General features: G+C 46.5%; 1 protein-coding gene across 1 annotated transcript in view; it reads right to left on the bottom strand.

Annotated features, from left to right (window-relative positions):
• hydin (HYDIN axonemal central pair apparatus protein) overlaps positions 1-22,347 on the bottom strand; it is a 1,231,368-nt gene that overhangs the window by 545,557 nt on the left and 663,464 nt on the right. The window contains exon 20 of the mRNA XM_038807144.1: positions 15,824-16,062. Coding sequence (XP_038663072.1) covers positions 15,824-16,062 — 239 coding nt within the window. The remainder of the gene's footprint in view (positions 1-15,823; positions 16,063-22,347) is intronic.

Here is a 22,347-nt window from a genome sequence, read left to right as displayed (position 1 = left end):
GCACTGTACAGGCACTTCGGACCACGAAGTTGTGCCGAACTAGTCTGAAATTAAGATCAAATCAACCTACTCCCAATCATTCTAGTGCACTCCATACACCTATCCAATAACTGCTTGAAAGTTCCTAAAGTGTCCAACTCCACTACCATAGCTGGGAGTGTGCCCCAACCACTCTCTGAGTAAAGAACCTACCTATGACATCCCTCCTATATGAACCTTATAGTTATGCCCCCTTGAAACAGCTACATCCACCCGAGGAAAAAGTCGCTGAACGTCCACTCTATCTATCCCTCTCATCATCTTATACAACTCAATTAAGTCACCTCTCATCCTCCTTCGCTCCAATAAGAAAAGCCCTAGCTCCCTCAACCTTTCCTCATAAGACCTACCCTCCAATCCAGGTGGCATCCTGGTAAATCTCCTTTGCACCCTTTCCAATGCTTCCACATCCTTCCCATAATGAGGTGACCAGAACTGCACACAATACTCCAAAATGTGGTCTAACCAAGGACTTGTACAGTTACAGCATAACCTCACGGCTCTGAAATTCAATCCTCCTGTTAATAAATGCGAACACACTTTCTTCATGGCTCTATCCACTTGGGTGGCAACTTTCAGAGATCTATGGACATGAACTCCGAGATCTCTCTGCTCCTCCATATTCTTCAGAACCCTGCCATTAACACTGTAATCCGCATTCAAATTTGTCTTACCAAAATGAATCACCTCACACTTATCAAGGTGAAACTCATCTGTCACTTTCCAGCCCAGCTCTGCATCCTATGAATGTCTCTTTGCAGCCGACAACAGCCCTCCACATTATCCACGACTCCACCAATCTTGGTGTCATCAGCAAATTTACTAACCCAACCTTCAACTCCATCATCCAAGTCATTGATAAAAATCACAAATAGCAGAGGACCCTGTGGTACACCGCTGATGACCGGGCTCCAGGATGAAAATTTACCATCTACCACCACCCACTGTCTTCAATGTGATAGCCAGTTACTGATCCAATTGGCCAAATTTCCCTCTATGCCATGCCTCCTTACTTTCTGCATGAGCCGACCAGGAGGAACCTTATCAAACGCCTTACTAAAATCCATGTATACGACATCAACTTCTCTACCTTCATCGATGTACTTAGTTACCTCCTCAAAGAATACAATTAAACTTGTGAGGCAAGACTTACCCCTCACAAATCTGTGCTAACTATCCTGAATTAAGCTGTATCTTTCCAAATGATCATGAATCCTATCCCTCCGGACCCTTTCAAATAATTTACCTATGACCGAAGTGAGAATAACCGGCCTATAATTCCCAGGGTTATATCTATTCCCATTCTTGAACAAGGGGACAACATTTGCCTCTCTCCAGTCTTCTGGCACTAATTCCTGTAGACAGTGAGGACATAAAGATCAAAGCCAAAGGCTCTGCAATCTCATCCCTTGCCTCCTAAAGAATCCTTGGATACATCCCATCAGGCCCAGGGGGCTTATCTATCCTCAGGCTTCTCAAAATTTCTAATACATCTTCCTTCTGAGTATCTACCTCCGCCAGCCTGCCAGCCTGTATCACATTATCCTCCTCAACAACATGGCCCCTCTCCTTTGTGAACACTGAAGAAACATATTCATTTAGGGCCTCTCCTATATCTTCAGACACTATGCACACATTCCCACTACTGTCCTTGACCAGCCCTAACTTCACCTTGGTCATTATTTTATTCCTCACATAAGTGTAAAAAGCCTTGGGGTTTTCCTTGATCCTATCTGCCAAGGACTTCTCATGCCCCCTTCTAGCTCTCCTAAGCCCTTTCTTGAGCACATTCCTAGCTTTCTTGTATCCCTCAAGTGCCCTAACTGAACCTTGTTTTCTCATCCTTACATAAGCCCCCTTCTTCCTCTTGACAAGACATTCAACATCTTTTGTGAACCATGGTTCGTAATTACCCTTCCACCAGTTATAAACCTTGCCCTGCCATATATTCCTATCCCTCTCCATTGCTATAGTGAAAGTCACCAAATTGTGGTCACTATCTCCAAAGTGCTCTCCCACAACCAAATCGAACACTTGGCCCTGTTCTTTATCCAGTACTAAATCCAATGTGGCCCCGCCTTTTGTCGGTCTATCTACATATTGTGTGAAGAAACCCTCCTGCACACACTGGATAAAAACAGCCCCATTCAAGCTATTTGAATTATAGTGGTCCCAATCAATATTTGGAAAGTTAAAGTCATCCATGCCAACTACCCTGTGACTACCGCACCTATCCAAAATCTGCATTGCAATCTTTTCCTCCACATCTCTGTTACTGTTTTGGGGCCTACAGAAAACTCCAAACAAAGTGACCGCTCCTTTCCTATTTCTAACTTCAGCCCACACTATCTCAGTAGACAGATCCTCCTCAAACTGCCTTTCTGCAGCCATTATACTATCCTTGATTAACAATGCTACTCCACCTCTTTTACCACCTTCCCTAATCTTCCTGAAACATCTAAACCCCGGAACCTCCAACAACCATTCCTGCCCCTGTTCTATCCATGTCTCCGTAATGGCCACAACATTGTAGTCCCAGGTACCAATCCAAGCTTCAAGCTCACCAACCATATTCCTGATGCTCTTCACATTGAAGATGCTTCTCTTCCAGTAACAAGATTATAAGGCATTTTTGATAAGAATTAGATGTGAATAGTTTCGAGTAAAAATGGTTTACCCAGGCAATTGGGAAGATTATGGATGTATACATATGATAATGTCTAATGTTAGGGTCCTTCTTGCTCATTCCCTGCTTATTCCCTTATTTCCCCTTTCTATTATTTTTGCCATTGCAGTTTTGATCCATGGGTGATTTATGGACATGTGTCTTCAAGGCAGTCTGTATCGATAAATGGCAGTGGCCTATGCCTTTATAACAAACAGAAGGTTCCAGAAGGTTGTACTCTTTTAGGCTGCTGATTGAAGATTGGCCAGTGGCAGTGATTACTCAGTTTGATTAATTTAGCTGGTAACCAATGAATGGGCCCAAAAGGCCGTGCTCTACCCAGTAATGGGTGGTGATTGTATATAATCATGCTGGCCTGTTTCCAGAGTCATGAGGTTCCATTTTGGTTTCACTTTAAATCTGCAGCCTGGATGAAAGGGTCTAACTTACTGTCTCCAAGAATATCCAATTAATTTTCTACATAAGGCCACTGTGAGGGCTGACTTTATCTCCAACAGGTTTGGGTGCAATTGTCTTGAAGCTACAAAATCACAAACTGACAGCAAGGTTGAACGTGGAATAACGTGTCCAAACAGAAAGATGTGGCCTGAGTGTGAACCTCAAGCTGAAGGCCCAGTTTGTTGAGAAATAAAGTATCACTCCAGAAAGCCTGCTGCCAGTGAGTACTAAATTGTGGGTACCCTAAATGAATGTCAGCAAGCAAGAGCATTACCAGCTGCAAATCAGAGGCTCTAATCAACCAGCGATCTATGAGGAAAGCCTGCTAACGAACCATCATTTGAAGGAAAGACTCTTATCTTTTGACCTTCATCCTAATTATTGCACCCCCCCCCCCCTTCTGTACGTCAGCCTATGTTTGTGAGTAGAGGTTGGGACAGTTGAAGTGGATAGTAGGTATTAGCTTGTCGTTCACCAAGTTGTACTTACTGCATATTTCATGATAGCCCTAGTATAAATAAACAGTAATTGTGTTTCAACTTACAAAACTTGTGACTGTAATTATTGGGCAATCAAAGGCCGAAGACTGCGGGAATTTTTATAAGAAATATTGGTTCATTCACTTGTGTTGTGACTCCAGGGCACATGGGGCTGGAAATGTCTGCGTACTTGTCCAAGGTGGCGTAACATACTTTGGGGGCTTATCATGGATCATTGGAATGGTAGACGGTAAATTTGGGATACAATGTGGATCAAAAGAGACACCAGGTTTGTAGTGATACCAGGTTTATAGTGATATAACACGTTGGCTCGGGAAACTGCTAAGATCGTTCTTTGGAAGACCAATCTTTGGTTTATTTGAATGTGCTTTGAAAAGATAAGCTAATTTTTGTGAGGGCCACGAAGAATCCAGCACGAGTTTTAAGGATACAAAGAAATAACATTTATTTACAATAACATATATATATACACAACAGCAGCAGCAAATTCCCTTGCTGCTCACTCCTCCAAACTGGCCAGCTCTATTAATGCAGGGAGTCTGCTAGTGATTTCTCCGCCCCCCTCATTGGGAAGCTCATACTCCCATAGGATTGTGGGATTGCCATTAGTCCCCAGCCAATGGTAAGCAGGCAGGTTATAACATCCCTCCCCCCCAAAGTCCAAGGAATCCACCAAAGACACTGGCGAAGGAGGGCGTCAGACTCATTTTGCACCATTTGCATGAAGCGCTGGATCGGGCAACGTGTAACGAGACAGAGACCAGCGCTTCCGTGATGAACAGCATAACAGTTGTATATACACAGCCCGTGGGCCCGAGGATTCCCCCTCTGAGGCATACTGTGTCTCCATCTCGGAGTCGGAGTCTGCTGACTCCGTCACCTTGGCATCTCTATCTCCCATGTGGTTCTGTCACAACCTTCGTAGGCTTTGAGTGCGGCATCAGAGGAAGATTGTGAGGAATACTTTCAATTGTGTCTGGTCTCTGTGGCTGTAGAAATTAGCTCCGGTGGCAGGGAATCTTTGGAAGGGACAGTCTTCTGGACCGAACGTGGTCTACATGTTTGCGCTGGAGACGACCCTGGGCTTGCACCTGGAAGTGATAGGGCCCGTTTGGCGAAAGATTACGCTAGAGTCCCACTGGGCACCACCAGCAAAATTCCGAACGAACACTGGGTCACCGGGCGCAAACTGCCGAATCGGCCGATACCGAGACAAGCCATGTCCCTGCCGTTCTTGTGTGCGGCGTACCTTTGTGCCAATGTCCGGGAAAACCATGCTAAGGCGGGTGCGAAGTCTCCAGCCCATTAGGAGTTCTGCGGGAGCTATTTCAGTCACCGCATGGGGGGTGGTCCTATATGAAAACAAAAAACGAGCCAGTCTCGTGTCCATCGACCCAGAAGACTGCTTCTTTAGGCCTCGTTTGAATGTCTGCACTGCGTGCTCCGCCAACCAATTTGAAGCCGGCTGGTATGGGGCAGTGCGGATATGGCGTATGCCGTTCATCTTCATGAACCTCGCAAACTTCTCACTTGTGAACGGAGTGCCATTGTCCATGACCAGTACCTCGGGGAGGCCATGCGTACTGAAAGACAAACGCATCTTCTCGATTGTTACGCAGGATGTTGTGCCTACCATCTTATGCACCTCTAACCGTTTAGACTGGGCATCGATTAATAGAAGGAACATGGATCCTTGAAAAGGGCCGACGAAATCCGCATGCAAGGGCGTCCTGGCCAATCCCAGTGATGAAGGGGCGCGGCCGGTGGAAGCTTCTGATGCTCCTGGCAAATGGAGCAGTTTTGGGCCACCTTCTCAATGTCGGTGTCGAGGCCTGGCCACTGGACATAACTCTGGGTCAACATTTTCATTTTGGTCACACCAGGATGCCCATTGTGCAAGTCCCTTAGTATCAGCTCCTGTCCTTTTTCCGGGACAATCACATGCATCCCCCACATTTACCGTCTTCCACGCTAAATTCTGACAGCTTGGAGGAAAATGCCCGCAACTTGCCTGGGAGCCGTCTATGCTGCCCGCCATACAGAACTGTGTGCCGAACGTTTAACAGGACTGGCTCCGTCTGGGTCCACTCAAGGATCTGTGATGCCGTGACAGGCAAGGTGTCCATAAAATTTAGGGTTACAACCACCTCACCGGTCGTGGGGGTCGACATGGGGCCGGTCAATAAAGGCAATCGGCTCAGTGCGTCGGCATTCCCTATCTGGGTTCCTGGTTTGTGCTCCAGAGAATACTCGTTTGCAGCGAGCAACAAAGCCCAGCGCTGGATCCATGTGGAAGCAATGGGCGGTATTGGCTTATCCTACATAGAACATAGAACAGTACAGCACAGAACAGGCCCTTCGGCCCTCAATGTTGTGCCGAGCCATGATCACCCCACTCAAACCCACGTATCCACCCTATACCCGTAACCCAACAACCTCCCCCCCCTTAACCTTACTTTTATTAGGACACTACGGGCAATTTAGCATGGCCAATCCACCTAACCCGCACATCTTTGGACTGTGGGAGGAAACCGGAGCACCCGGAGGAAACCCACGCACACACGGGGAGGACGTGCAGACTCCACACAGACAGTGACCCAGCCGGGAATCGAACCTGGGACCCTGGAGCTGTGAAGCATTTATGCTAACCACCATGCTACCCTGCTGCCCCTTTTTTAAGGGGCAATTTAGCATGGCCAATCCACCTATCCTGCACATCTTTTTGGGCTGTGGGGGTGAAACCCACGCCGACACGGGGAGAATGTGCAAACTCCTCACGGACAGTGACCCAGAGCCGGGATTCGAACCCGGGTCCTCAGCGCCGTAGGCAGCAATGCTAACCACTGTGCCACCGTGATGCCCAATCCTCTCTGAAAAGTCCCAGCAGAGGCTTATGATCAGTCACGATAGTGAAGTAGCGGCCATATACGTACTGGTGGAAACATTTCACCGCAAAGACCACTGCCAGGCCCTCCTTCTCGATCTGCGCGTACTTTTTTTCCGCTGCAGTCAATGTGCGGGAGGCGAAAGCTACCGGCCACTCGGCCCCGTTCTCCATATTGTGGGACAGGACGGCCCCAATACCATATGGGGATGCATCACATGTGACGAGCAAAGGCTTTCCAGGATCGTAGTGGGTTAGTAACCTAGACGACGACAAATGTTGTTTTACCCGCCGGAAAGTGGTTTCTTGCGGCTGACCCCAAACCCAGGTGTGATTCTTCTTTTGCAGATGGTGCAACGGGGCCAGCGTAGTTGCCAGATTGGGGACGAACTTCCCATAATAGTTTACGAGGCCGAGAAAAGGACAAAGATGCGAAGTGTCAGTCGGGGCGGGGGCCTGTTAAATTGCGCACACCTTCTGTGCGACGGGGTGCAAACCTTTGCGGTCCACCCGATAACCCAGGTAGACTACCTCCTTCGCCTGAAAGACGCACTTTGTGTGACGTAAACGGACTCCAGCCTCCGAAAAGCGTCTAAGGACAGCCTCCAAATTTTCAAAATGTTCCTGCTCCGACGTCCCTGTGATCAAAACGTCGTCTAAGCAGACAGCAACATGCGGTAAACCTCTCAAAATGCCCTCCATAACACGTTGAAAAATAGCACAGGCAGAGGATACTCCAAAGGGCAAACGTGTATATTCATACAGACCCCGATTACATATGGCCGGGAGGCAGGGTCCAGCTCCAACTGTAGGAAGGCGTGACTCATATCTAATTTTGTGAACGAGAGTCCACCTGCAAGCTTCGCTTAGAGATCCTCTATGTGAGGCATTGGGTATCGGTCGAGATGGGAAGCCGTATTCACTGTAAGTTTATAGTCACCGCACAAGCGAACTGTGGCATCTGGCTTCATTACAGGTACAATTGGTGCTGCCCAGTCAGCGAAACGGACGGGCCTGATAATACACAAAGCCTCCAAATGAGTGAGCTCCCCTTCTACCTTCTTGAGCAAGGCGTAAGGCGCAAGGCGCGCCCGGAAATAGCGCGGCGTGGCTCCTGGTCGACTTGGATACGGGCTACAAGTTTTATTTTCCCAAAACCAGGCTGGAATACATCTGGGTATCGTCCTAGCACCTCAGTCAACCCTCCAGAAACTGTTTGGAGGATGTGCTGCCACTGCAACCGCAAATGATGCAACCAGTCCCGACCCAACAGGCTGGGCCCATGGCCGCGCACCACGATAAGTGGGAAACGCCCCTCCTGGCGTCCATAAACAACAGGGGTCATCGTAGTTCCTGCAATGTCCAATGGTTCCCCCGTGTAGGTGGCCAACCTGGCCTGTGTGTCGGTTAACGCAAGGGTCTGTATACCCTGCTTGATGCGGTCGAATGTCCTCTGGGCGATCACGAAGACCGCTGTGCCAGTGTCCAACTCCATCTCAAGCGGGTGACCATTGACCCGGACTGTCACCTTAATGGGGCCACACGGGGAGCTGCCACACAATGCAGCTGCAGGCAGTCGTCCTCCGTCTCCACGTCTTCGGGAGTAGTCGTTGCAGGTTCATCCAAATGGAAGGTACGGCCCCTGGGTCGGCCCCAATTTCGGTCGGAACTACGGCGCCTCTTGCGCCCCCAGGACCGGCATGCGTGATGGGGTCAGCGCCCACAAGTCTGACACAGACATGGCTCCTCATTCACTGGTTCTGGAGAAGGCTCCCTTCGGGGAGGAATGTCCGACGGCCACTGGCGTCGATCCGGACGTCGCCTTGCCCAAGGTACCGCAGGGGTGCGGGGGGCACTTTCGGACGGAAGGGGTTGCACCCCAAGGCATGTACCTCCGTTCCCTGTAGCTCCTGCACTCCCCGTTCTGCGCTCTCTCGGGACAATACTATTTGAATGGCCTGTTGAAAAGTCAATGTTGGCTCAGCTAACAACTTTCTCTGGGTGGCCGCATTGTTAATACTGCAAATCAAACGGCCACGTAACATTTCTGACAAGGTCTCACCATAGTCACAGAACTCCGCAATCATGCATAGCCTGGATAGAAAGTCGGCAAAGGATTCTCCTGGGGTCCTCGCAGCAGTATTAAACCGGTAACGTTGGACTATCGTGGACAGGTTGGGTTAAAATGTTGCCCCACTAAGTTCACAATTTCATGAAACGTTTTGGTATCCGGCGCAGCTGGGTACGTAAGGCTCCTAATCACCTCAAACTTATGCGGGCCGCAGGCGGTGAGCAATATGACCACGTGGCGCTCGTTTTCGGTGATGTTGTTTGCCCGGAAATAGTAACGCATCCATTGTGCTATGCAAGCGTGGGTTCGAATCCCATCCTCGTCACCAGTTTTGTGAGGGCCACGAAGAATCCAGCACGAGTTTTAAGGATCAAAGAAATAACATGTATTTACAATAACATATATATACAACAGCAGCAGTAATTCCCTTGCTGCTCACTCCTCTCTCTGGCTGGTTCCAAACTAGTCAGCTCTCTTTATGCAGGGAGTCTGCTCATGATTTCTCTGCCCCCCTCATTGGGGAAGCTCATACTCCCATAGGACTGTGGGATTGCCATTAGTTCCCAGCCAATGGCAAGCAGGCAGGTTATAACACTAATCAAATTGGTAGCTGAATTAGAAGTTGAGGTACCCACTAGAGTTAAGAGGGTGGAGGTAATTGAAGCGATTGTTCCACATTAAATTTGAAAGAAATACCGGAAATACGACCTGGGTAAAGGCAATAATCAGTAGAATTAGCTAAAATCCAGCTACAAGTGAAAGACATGGAGCTGAGGGAGAGAGAAAAAGAAAACAAAATGGAGCATCAGGAAAAAGAAAGAGAAAAGGAAATGGAAATGGAAATGAGGAAGTTGGAACTGGAGAGGAAGGAAAAAGCAGGAGAGAGTTCCAGGTGAAGGCACTTGAAATTAGTGGAAAGCTGCCAGAATGTAGAGGGGAGCTTAAAGCTAGACACAGACATAGAAAATACAATGCAGAAGGAGGCCATTTGGCCCATTGAGTCTGCAGCGACCCACTTAAGCTCTCACTTCCACCCTATCCCCTTAACCCAATAACCCTTCCTAATGGACACTAAGGGCAATTTAGCATGGCCAATCCACCTAACCTGCACATCTTTGGACTGTGGGAGGAAACCGGAGCACCCGGAGGAAACCCACGCAGAAACGGGGAGAACGTGCAAACTCCACACAGACAGTGACCCAGAAGGGAATCAAACCTGGGACCCTGGTGCTGTGAAACCACAGTGCTAATCACTATGCTGCTGTGCTGCCCTAGAACAGAACCCAGAGGCAATACGTTTAAATTTATATAGGCCCTCCCAAAACTGTATGAGAAGGAGATAAAAATCTTTTTTAAGGCTTTTGAGAAAATAGCAGCCTAAATGGAGTGGCCAGGAGAAAAGTGGATATGACCCAGCCAGACTAAATTGACGGGGCGGGCACAGGGCATTTATGGTTTCCTGTCAGCGTGTGGGGGCAAACAATAATTAAATGGTCAAAAAGGCTATTCTGAATATATATGAATCGGTTCCCGAACAAAGCATTGGAATTCAAAGAGATAGACTTGTGCAGAATTTGAAAGGGTTGAACAGAACAATTTTGATAGGTGGGAATAAGCATTGGGAGCTGAAACTACCAAAGAGCCTCTAAGAGAGGTCATTCTCTTGGAGTAATTTAAGAATTCCCTACCTCCCATAGTAAGAACTCATGTGAAAGAGCAGCGGGTGAAGACTGCTAGGAAGGCAGCAATTACAGCTGAAGATAATGAGCTAATCCATAAATTTAAACCATTATACTATCACCCCATAATTCTGAAAAGGATAGGAAGTGGGAAAGTGAAAGGAAAGCAGGTAGCCAAGTAAGATAATGGAATGCTGTGATCACCTCCTCAGACCAGGAAGGAAGGTACTAAGGGTGGACGCCTAAGTGTTACCACTGTAAAAATTCATTCAGCATGTTGGAAGTTACAAGGAAAGTCTGTGGGACTTGTAGAAGTTCATAAAGAGAATTCCAAAAAGGGACCAAAAGTGGAGAATATTACTGGGGCAGACTGCAGTTTTAACTGTACTTAGGAAACCTGAGATAAATACTGCTGTTGGAGCAGGTGTGAGGAATGAGGTAGATAAGATATATGCAGGGCTTGTGTCCAAGGTCACCCCATTTTCCTCAACTGATGTTGCCAATCCCATAATTATCTTAAGGTACAATGGTGCTACTCAAGTTCTCGTACTGCAGCAGGGATTGATGTTGTAAACTATGTCACATGCAAACAAAGGAAACTTATCACAGTCACCATCATTTATGACTTTTATTAGGTTGTTTCATTTGAGGAGCAGAATCAGAAGCCTGTTGGAGAGTTTCAAACTTGGAATTGGGGAAAAGATGGACAGAGTCAACATGTTCAAGAGAATTGGAGAGGAAAAGAAAATTAGAAATGTTACAATTCACTACTCACCAACTCAGTAAGGGAGGAATCTCGAGCCAATATTTAATTGAGAGGTTTATTCACATAACCCAGAGAATCCAGGAATAGACACAGGTCGCTTGCCCCACACTCATGTATATTTAAAACAATTCCCACATCTTTTTCGCTGTTAGTAACATCTGTTCTCACTGACAGTGAACTGGGACGATTACCCGGGCTCCCCATAATAGGATACCGTCTTCTACGGTTATTTGGTCCCTACTGCTCCAGTATGGGTGCACCTGGGGCTCCACTGGTCTTTCCAGTTCCCCTGTTAGCAGTAAATGCTTCATCTTGGCTAAAACTGGGTCTTTTTGCGTCCACAACCGAATATGTTGGGCATCAACTGGCAGGGTGTCCAAAAAATTTAGAGTCATTACTGTCTTCTCTACTTTTGGTATTTGCGGCGGAATGTCCGGGAGGGGAAGTCTGCTCAAAGCATCTGCATGTGCTACTCGCGTTCCCGGTCTGTGCTCCAGAACGTATCTATATGCCACCAGTAGCAACGCCCAGCGTTGGATTCTAGCTGATGCAATCGGGGGTATTGACTTGTCTTCTTTTAATAACCCTAATAACGGCTTATGGCCCGTCATTATGGTGAATTTCCGCCCGATACTGGTGAAATTTGTTTACTGCGAATATCACCGCCAGTCCTTCCTTCTCGATTTGGGCGTACTTCCTCTCAGCCATCGCCAAGGTCCTCGAAGCATAGGCTATTGGCCGTTCTGCCCCATTCCTTCCTCTATGGGCTAAGACGGCTCCTACCCCGTATGGGGATCACAAGTGACCACCAACTCCTTCCTTGGGTCATAATGCTCTAGGACATTTTCGGATGACAGCTGTTCCTTAATGTCCCTAAATGCTCGGTTTTGGCGGGAAGACCATTTCCATTCTTGCCCCTTTTTTAGTAGCTGGTGGAGGGGTTCCAGGATGGATGCCCTATTTTCAATCAATTTTCCCTAATAGGTTACCAATCCTAGAAATGATCGTAACTCCTGGACCGTGGTGGGAGCTGGGGCTTCTTTTATTGCCCTTACTCTGTCTTCTAATGGATGTAAGCCTGACTCGTCTACTTTATATCCCAGGTACATCACTTGTGGGGCCAGAAAAACACATTTTTCCCTTTTTAACCGTACGCCTGTCTTTGCGAAACGCCTGAGCACTTCCTCCAGGTTCCTTAAGTGTTCCCTGTTTGTCCTACCCGTGATTAAGACATCGTCCAAATAAATCGCCACCTGCGGTAGTCCCTGCAGAATATTTTCCATCGAACGCTGGAATATAGCGCAGGCTGATGACACTCCAAAAGGTAGCCTAGTATAACGAAAAAGGCCCTTCAGGGTGTTGATCGTAGCGAACATCTGGGAGCCCTAGTCCAGTTTTAACTGCAGGTAGGCGTGGCTCATGTCTAGTTTTGTGAATAAAAGCCCACCTGCCAATTTGGCTATTTTCGGGATTGGGTATTTGTCCAGCAGTGCGTATTTGTTTACTGTCTGTTTGAAATCTCCACAGAGACGTATCGAGCCGTCTGGCTTCAAAATTGGTACCACCGGCGATGCCCATTCCGAGAATTGTACTGGTCTGATAATGCCGTCGCGCCGTAACCTTTCTATTTCGTCATCTACTTTCTTTCTTAATGCAAAAGGTACCGGCCTGGCCTTACAAAATTTCGGAAGGGCTTCTGGGTCTACGTGCAAAGTTGCCCCCAAACCTTCCTGGAAGACCTCCGGGTATTTTTGGAGTACTCCACTCAACTGCCCGCTTCCACTCTGAAAATTTTCATCCAATCTAATTTTAGGTCTTTCAGCCAGTTCCGTCCAATTAAGCTCAGTCCGGAGCCCTCTACTATCGTCAACGGTAATCTGAGCAATTGTTTCTCATATTCCACAGGTACATGATTCGTGCCTAGAACTTCCAGGGGTTCAACCCGTGTAGGTTTTAAGTTTTGTCGATGTTTTTGTTAGGGTTAGTGGCTGGAGTCCATCTTTGATTTTTCTAAATGCTGCCACTCCCATTACTGGTACGGCCGCACCCGTGTCTATTTCCATTATTGTCGGCCGCCCGTTCACCCGTGGGGTAATCCTAATGGGTTCTGCTTTCTTCGTTGTAATATTATATAATTGTTCCCCTTCGGAGGAGGATGGGGCATCTAGGTTGTGTACTTCCCTGCGTCCCCACCTGCTATTCCTCTTTTGCCACCTCTTTCTAGGGTTTCTGTCGTTGTTACCCCACTCTGTCTGGTGCCAGAAACGGTCCTTCTCTGTTGGGGGAGCCTCAGCCGGTACTTCCCTCTGTCTCCAGTTAGTCCTGGCAGACTTGGGGGCAGTTCTGGGGTTTTCCTTTTTCCCTCTATTCCTCAGGTTTTTCCTGAGAGCGGCTATCTGGTAGCAGGACCCGTTGTGGTAGTCCCTCTCACAGGTATCTACCTCCATTGGCGTGCCCTGTAGTTCCTGCGCCCCACTTGCTGCCTTTTCTAGGGACAGTGCGAGCTGTAACACCTGCGTGCAGTCTAGCTCCGTTTCCGCCAACAGGCGTTTCTGTATTGTGAGGTCGTTTATACCACACACTAACCGGTCCCGAAGCATTTCATTTAGCATCGGGCCGAACTCACATTTTTCCGCCAGCCTTTTCAGGCGGGTCAAGAAATTTGTGACTGACTCCCTGTCTTCCCGCTTCGCTGTGTAGAATCTGTACCTACGCAAAATGAGGGATGGTTTTGGGTCGTAGTGCTCTTTCACCAATTCCGTTACTTCTTGGAAAGTTTTCGTGTCCGGCGCATCAGGATAAGTCAGACTACGTATAATGGCGAAAGCGGAGGGTCCGCACGCCGACAGCAGGATAAGCCGTCTCCTTTCGTCCATCAGTATATCATTTGCCCGGAAGAAGTAACACATTCTCTCCACATACTGGGACCAGTCCTCAATAGCCGGGTCGAATGCCTCTAATCGCCCAAAAAACGGCATTTTTAAAATGGCAAGGCTTACCCTCCGAGTGCAGCAGCTAGTCTCCGCAAAATTCGTAGTTTACCTCGTCGCCACTGTAGTAATCCACGGGAGGCAGGAGTTCCGTCACCACACCAATATTTATTTACAATAACGATATTACAGGAGCAGCTACAAACAGTGCTGCTAGCAGTCCAGTCAACTTAAGACTGGCTCACAAAGCCGACACAGGTGATTATATGGGCCCCCACAATGAGCTATCATTGAGGGAGCTCATACTCCAATTGGCCAACCAATAAAGCCAATTGGAGTTCATTACACTAAGAAAGCTTTGTCCTTTGTGTCGACTTTTAAGTTGGAGCTGCACTCATTCTGGCAAGTGGGCGAATTCCATTACACTCCAGACTCGTTCCTTATACATTGTGAATGCTTTGCGAATAAAGAAAGTGAAAAATGAAATGAAAATGAAAATTGCTTATTGTCACGAGTACGCTTCAATGAAGTTACTGTGAAAAGCCCCTAGTCGCCACATTCGGGGAGGCTGGTATGGGAATTGAACCGTGCTGCTGGCCTGCCTTGGTCTGCTTTAAAAGTCAGCGATTTAGCCCAGTGTGCTAAACCAGCTCCTTAAAAAAAACGAACCTGGGGCCTCGGCGCCGTGAGGCAGCAGGGCTAACCCACTGCGCCAGCGTGCTGCCCTCTATGAGTCATACTGCACAGAATACTCTGAACTGCTCATATATCCACGGTATTTATATGGCTGGTCCAGTTTAGATTCTGCTCAACGGTAACCTCCACGATGTTGATGTTTGAGGGCTTCGATCATGTAATGCCATTAAAAATCAAGGGGAGATGATCATTGACTGGTACTTGCAAACCATGCATATTACTAGTTAAAAATCAACTGAAAGCTGTCTACATCTTTCTGTATGTGAAGATAGACTGCTTCATAATGTGAGGTATCGCGAATGATACTGAACACTCTGCAATGATTTGCAAACATCCCACAAACATCCTTATGATGGGAGGAAGGTCATTATTGAAATAGCTGGAAGTGGTTGTGTCTAGGTCAGCTCACTGAGGAACTTCTGCATGTCCCAGGACTGAGATGATTGACCTTCCTTTATGCCAGGCATGACTCCATCCGGTGGAGTATTCTCACTGATCCCCAGTGACTGGAGTTTTACAAGGGATCCTTGATCCAGACTCAGTTAAATGCTGCCTTGATGTAAAGGCAGTGATTCTCTCATTAGCTCTGAGCAGCTCTTAAGTTCATATTTGGACCAAGGTCATAATGGATTCTACCTAGAGCTGGATGATACTGATGAAACCAAAACTGAGCATCAGTAAGAACTTTTGAAAAAACAATTCAGATTTCCAGCATTCATATTATTTTACTTTAGTAGACAAAAACATTAGGATAGGTAACCAAAGGTTTGCTCAAAGAGTTAGTTCAGATGAGTATACCCATTTTCCTTCCTGTCTTTTCCCTCCTTTAACCATCCTACCGCTAGCTTCTTAAAATAAATCTGCCCACCACAGTAACTGTCTATAATCACCGTCCCCATTGGGACAACAACATGCTGGTTCCTGTTCAGGGCACCTTTTATGCTTGGTTTAACGAGCCCCAGTTGAGTGGGCCTCCGGCATCTAACTGGGGAGCTTTTACTCCAATGAGCCCTTGGGCAGATCAATAATGGCTTCCGAGGGCAGTGGGTATCATGACACACCCTCCCAATCAATTCCATACTCAGTCTTGGCAGAGGAAAATGCACACTGACAGTTCTTGATATGACTACTTGCCTGAATATTGCTCCAAGGTTGAGAACTGGACCAAAAGGCTTGTTAGGCACAATGGTAGTTCCAATGCCAGTAGCTTGCACGTGAATACTCCTTGTATAGCTGTCCTCTACCTCCAAGTGCACCTTGTCTTCAGACCAGATTGTGTCATCAAGATGTGCCACAACATTTAAATCTATGTGTTCAAGAGGCGGGATCACAATTTCACTGGGTTCCAAATGCCATTTAGGGTTTTCTAGAGTCTGAAATTAGTTAGATAAGAGACAATTTATTAATATCAGAAAAATCAAAACATCTGAAATCTGCAAAGCAACATTAAAACTAGATTGAGACATATAAATGATAAATAACAGGGTATGAACTTGTTATCAACTTATGAATTTATTACCACTTCCAGTAAAACAGCAGATAGCTACATTCATATCATCATCATATAAGTATTCAGCTACGAGTATTGCCCAGGATTGCTTTGAGACTCTAAAGTCTTAATTAATCCAATAAATTTGGAGATAGACAATTAGCAAACTAAACTGCTCATGTAAAGCACAAAATAAAGCCAAGTTCATCTGAAATTTTGAATACCACATTGAGTTTCCTAAAGATAAAATGTATAGGGCTGGAATTTGCAGTCCTGAAAGTTAAGTGGGAGAAAGAAATGGCAACAGGAACATGGAGTCAGATGGTCTGTCCTGATCTCCAGCTCTGCAATTTTCAACAGTGTGGGAATAGTGGTGGGTGGCAGGGAGAGGTGGGAAGGGGTCATGAAAGCCCACATTCAGCTGTTTAGAAGTTGGCAGTAGTGTTGTGATTTTCTGCAATCTTCAGTGAGGTGCATGTGTTTGGGACGTCTTTCTAAACCATACCAGATCAGTGGAGACATGTACAGATGTGAGTAATGGTTTGAGGTGGGAAGTGTCTGAAGAGTAAATAAAAATAGTGTTTCCCCTTTTACAGTTCATCACCAAATGTAGTAGCCTAAGTTATATCTATATTTCCTAAAGTGAGTGATGACAGTACTGTGATTGGAAAACATAGTTGGTCTTTTAACTATGGTTACATGGTTGCTACTTCTGACAACTGGAAAGATCTCAAGTGAAAGAATAGCATAATAAAAATTGTCAAAGCCTCGTGGCTTGGGTCACTGTCTGTGCAAAATCTGCACATTCTCCCTGTATCTGCGTGGATTTCCTCCAGGCACTCCGGTTTCCTCCCCCAAGTACTGACAGACGTGCTGTTAGGTAGCTTGGACATTCTGAATTCTCCCTCTGTGTATCCTAACAGGCGCGTGAGTGGACTAGGGGCTTTTCACAGTAACTTCATTGCAGTGTTAATATTAGCCCACTTGTGACACGAATAAAGATTATTATAAAGATACAGCAGAATGGATTATCCACTGGATACAGTGCTATTCTGCATTTCACAATATTGATTGACAGATAGGTCTGTGCTAAAGGTGCTAATCTATTCCACACAGCAGCATTTGTTTACACAATTGTTCAGGGGAATGTGAGCTTGTTTAGTTTCACAGAATTATATGGCTGGGTTCTCCATTCCTGAATCTAAATGTTGACGCCGGGGCAGGATTCGTGAACTTTCACAATAACAAACTGGTTCCGAACCTGGACTGATTCAGTGACTGATAAGGGACTAGCATCGGTGCCACGTGGAACATAATTGATTACAATGAAAAACAGTGCGGGATTTACCGGGTCCGTGATTGATACTTGGGAGGCTGACAAGCTGCAGCCGCATATACACATTACACTCCCCCCACACAGTCATCCCAGCCAACAAGATAGCACTGGTTGTGCTGGAACACGCCCATATAGCTGATGCGTCAGCTGGGGCCAGAGGAAACCTGGCGGGAGGGGAGGGTAGCCCGGGGGAATCCATACGCCTCGTGGCCCTAAGTTCACAGTGAGCTGTCAGCAGCATGCACAGCTGCATGGCTGCCTTTCTGTCTGCAGCAATACCTCCTCCCTCTCCCTCAGCAGCCACGACGCCGGTTTAACGATTTTTAAGCACAAGTGAATCGCGCCATCGGGAACTCGGCCGATCAGAGGCGGAGAACCAGGAAGACCCCAGAGAATACCATCAGGCCTGCTAATGAAATGCAAACGGTATTTATTTATGTGTGTTCCAGACCACATTGATGGCACTGTTGAGGTGATGGAGAATTGCGATTTGGTGTCAAATTGGCACCTGCCGCAATTTTAGTGTCAGAGCCTATTCTCCACCCAATCGCATTTCCCGATTTCGCTGTTAGCCAACGGAGAATTTTGTCCACAACTTTCTTAAGAGGGCAATGTTCGTTTAAGTGGCTATCAGCTAATTTTTATTTATTTTCAAAGAATTATGAGCTTTTTAAAGACTTAGTTCATAAGTGCATAAGATATAGAGCAGAATTATGCCATTCAGCCCATCGAGTCTGCTCCACCATTTTATCATGGCTGATATGTTCCTCATCTACAATGCGACAGACCAAGAGCTGGACTGCAAAATCAGCCGACCATTTCTTCCCTAGAACACATGACCTAGGAGCGGGTGTAGGCATTTCAGTCTCCTGAGCGTAAACACCTTCAATGTGATCATGGCTGATCCCATCATGGCCTCAACTCCACTCTCTTGCCCATTCTCCATACGCTTCAACCCATTACCAATTAAAAATCTGTCTAACTCCCCATTAAATTTACTTACTGTCCCTGCATCCACCGCACTCTGGGGTAGTGATTTCCACAGATTCACACCCCTTTGGGAGAAGTAGTTTCTCCTCAAATATGTTTTAAATTTGCTACCTCTTATTCTAAGATTATGATCCTCATTTCAGAATGCCCCACAAAAAAGGAAGCATCTGTTCCACACGTACTCCATCCATACCTTTTAGCATCTTGCATACCTCGATTTGATCTCCCTCATTCTTCTAAACTCTAGAGAGTATAGGCCTAAACTGTTCAGTCTCTCCCCAAACGACAAACCCCTCAGGGAGAGTCTCCAGCTGCGTCCGCCCAGCGACCGGAGAATCTCGCCCGAGGTCAATGGATTTCTTGCCGCCTCGCCCGTGGCGTTCTTGTGGCGGACGGGACTGAAGAATCCAGCCCCTAATCTCTGGAATTAATCTCGTGAATTTCCTCTGAATTGCCTCCAATGCCACTACATCTTTCCACAAATAAAGGGACCAAAACCGTGCACAATACTCCTGGTGCAGTCTTACCAATGCCTTGTATTGTTGTGTTGGATTTACGAACTGTTTGGGGTCCTTTAAGAAATCAACTGAACATATATTGGATAATAAAATGATTCGTAGAAATACTGAATCTGCAAAAGTATAATCAACTTTTAAAAAATGAGTGAACTATTGAACCTTTAAGGTCATGTCTGCAGATATTAACAATGTTTTGAAGGATGTACTGTATAAGCCCGACCTAAAGAAACAATATGAAGGCATATTCAGCAAAATTTCAACAATCTAGTAACATAGTAAGACGAGAGACGTATCATGACGCAAATGCTGAGATCATGAGAGCATACATGGGAAACTATGCTGTGTCCGGGAAATAATAATTAATCTTGAGTAAGTGATTAATGTTGAATTAACTAATCACCTTTAAATGATTGGACACCATTCCAAACGGAGGGGGGGGGATCCGACCCGGGGGGGCCCCCACGGTGGCCGAGCCCACAATTGGGGCCTACCGATCTGCGGGCGGGCTTTTTCCATGGCTGGACTTCTTTCCTCCGCGCCAGGCCCCTGTAGGGCTCTGCTAAATTCTTCTCAGCGTGGAGAAGAGAACACGTGATGCCGCCGGCTAGAGCAGCGCCAACCCCATGCACGCAGCCCCCGAAAGTTCGCAGAATTCCTTACTTTCGGGGGCTGTTGACGCTGGAATGGTTGCCGCCGGTTTTCCCGCCGGCGTGTGGACTTAGTCCCCAGAAGGGAGATCCCCGGCCCTTATTTTTGGAAGAAGAATAAGAGATCCTACAGTTGCAATAACATTTCCTTACCTTTATACTCAAGTCCTTTTGCTACAAATGCAAATTCCATTTTGCTTTCCTTATTTTCTGCTGCACCTGCAAGCTCATTTTCTGTGACTCATGCACGAGGACCCGCAGATCCCTCTGCATTGGAGCACCCGGAAGTCTCTCCCCATTTAGATAATAAATTGCTTTTCCATTTTGTTTCGACCATAATGCATGATCTCACAATTATCCACGTTAAGCTCCATCTGCCACGTTTTGGCCCACTCTTTTAACCTATCTATATCCATTTTTAAGGTTCTCATTTCCTCATTGCAACTTACTGTCCCACTTATTTTTGTGTCATCTGCAAATTTGGCTATAGAACCTTCAATCATTATATCAAAGTCGTTCATATAGATTGTAAATACAAGTGGCCCAAGAACCAAACAATTTTGCACCCCACTAGCTACATCTTGCCGTCCAGAAAAAGTCTCATTTATCCCAACTCTGTCTCCTGTGCGTCAGCCAGCCTTCTATCCAAACTAATACATTACCCCTAATCCCATGAGACCTCACCTTGTGAATCAACCTTCTGTGTGACACCTTGTCAAATGCCGTTCAGAAGTCCAGATATATTACATCTACAGGATCCCCATTATCCACTGCTTGTTACATATTTGAAGTACGCGAGCAAATTAGAACATAGAACATTACAGCGCAGTACAGGTCCTTCGGCCCTCGATGTTGCGCCGTCCTGTCAAAACCCCTCTAAAGTCCCTGTACACTATTCCCTTATCGTCCATATGCCTATCCAATGACCACTTGAATGCGTTTAGCGTTGGCGAGTCCACTACTGTTGCAGGCAGGGCATTCCACGCGCTTACTACTCTCTGAGTAAAGAACCTACCTCTGAAATCTGTCCTATATCTATCTCCCCTCAATTTAAAGCTATGTCCCCTTGTGCTGGACATCACCATCCGAGGAAAACGGCTCTCACTGTCCACCCTATCTAATCCTCTGATCATTGTGTATGCGTCAATTAAGTCACCTCTTAACCATCTTCTCTCTAACGAAAACAGCCTCAAGTCCTTCAGCCTTTCCTGATAAGATCTTCCCTCCATGCCAGGCAAGATCCTTGTAAATCTCCTCTGTACCCTTTCCAATGCTTCCACATCCTTCCTATAATGCGGCGACCAGAACTGCACGCAATACTCCAAATGCGGCCGCACCAGAGTTTTGTACAACTGCAACATGACCTCAGGCCTCCGAAACTCAATCCCTCTACCAATAAAAGCTAACACACCGTACGCCTTCTGAACAACCCTCTCAACCTGGGTGGCAACTTTCAGGGATCTATGGACATGGACACCGAGATCTCTCTGCTCGTCCACACTACCAAGAATCTTACCATTAGCCCAGTACTCTGTCTTCCTGTTATTCCTTCCAAAATGAATCACCTCACACTTTTCTGCATTAAACTCCATTTTCCCCCTGTCAGCCCAGCTCTGCAGCTTATCTATGTCCCTCTGTAACTTGTAACATCCTTCTGCCCTGTCCACAACTCCACCGATTGTAGTGTCATCTGCAAATTTACTCACCCATCCTTCTACGCCCTCCTCCAGGTCATTTATAAAAATGTCCACCCTATCTAATCAGGGCAGCAGCGGCCCCAAAACAGATCCCTGTGGTACACCACTAGTAACTGGACACCAGTCAGAACATTTCCCATCAACCACCACCCTTTGTCTTCTATCAGCTAGCCAATTTCTGATCCAAACTGCTAAATCACCCTGAATCCCATGCCTCCGTATTTTCTGCAATAGCCTACCGTGGGGAACCTTATCAAATGCTTTACTGAAATCCATATACACCACATCAACTGCTTTACCCTCATCCACCTGTTTGGTCACCTTCTCGAAGAACTCAATGAGGTTTGTGAGGCACGACCTAACCTTCACAAAAACAATGTTGACTATCTCTAATCAAATTATTCCTTTCCAGATGATTATACATCCTATCTCTTATAAACCTTTCCAAGACTTTTCCCACAACAGAAGTAAGGCTCACTGGTCTATATTTACCTGGGTTATCTCCACTCCCCTTCTTGAACAAGGGGACAACATTTGCTATCCTCCAGTCTTCTGGCATTATTCCTGTAGACAATGATGACTTAAAGATCAAAGCCAAAGGCTCAGCAATCTCCTCCCTAGCTTCCCAGAGAATCCTAGGATAAATCCCATCTGGCCCAGGGGATTTATCTATTTTCACACTTTCCAAAATCGCTAACACCTCCTCCTTATGAACCTCAAGCCCTTCTAGTCTAGTAGCCTGTATCTCGGTATTCTCCTCGACAACTTTATCTTTTCCTGTGTGAATACAGATGAAAAATACTCATTTAGCACCTCTCCTATCTCCTCGGACGCCACGCACAACTTCCCACTACTGTCCTTGACTGGCCCTACTCTTACCCGAGTCATTCTTTTATTCCTGACATATCTATGGAAAGCTTTAGGGTTATCCTTGATCCTACCTGCCAAAGACTTCTCATGTCCTCGCCAGGCTCTTCTTAG

This window comes from Scyliorhinus canicula, chromosome 9 (assembly GCF_902713615.1).
Source record: "Scyliorhinus canicula chromosome 9, sScyCan1.1, whole genome shotgun sequence".
In the NCBI taxonomy this organism is placed as follows: domain Eukaryota; kingdom Metazoa; phylum Chordata; class Chondrichthyes; order Carcharhiniformes; family Scyliorhinidae; genus Scyliorhinus; species Scyliorhinus canicula.
This window is presented reverse-complemented; position numbering and strand designations above follow the sequence as displayed.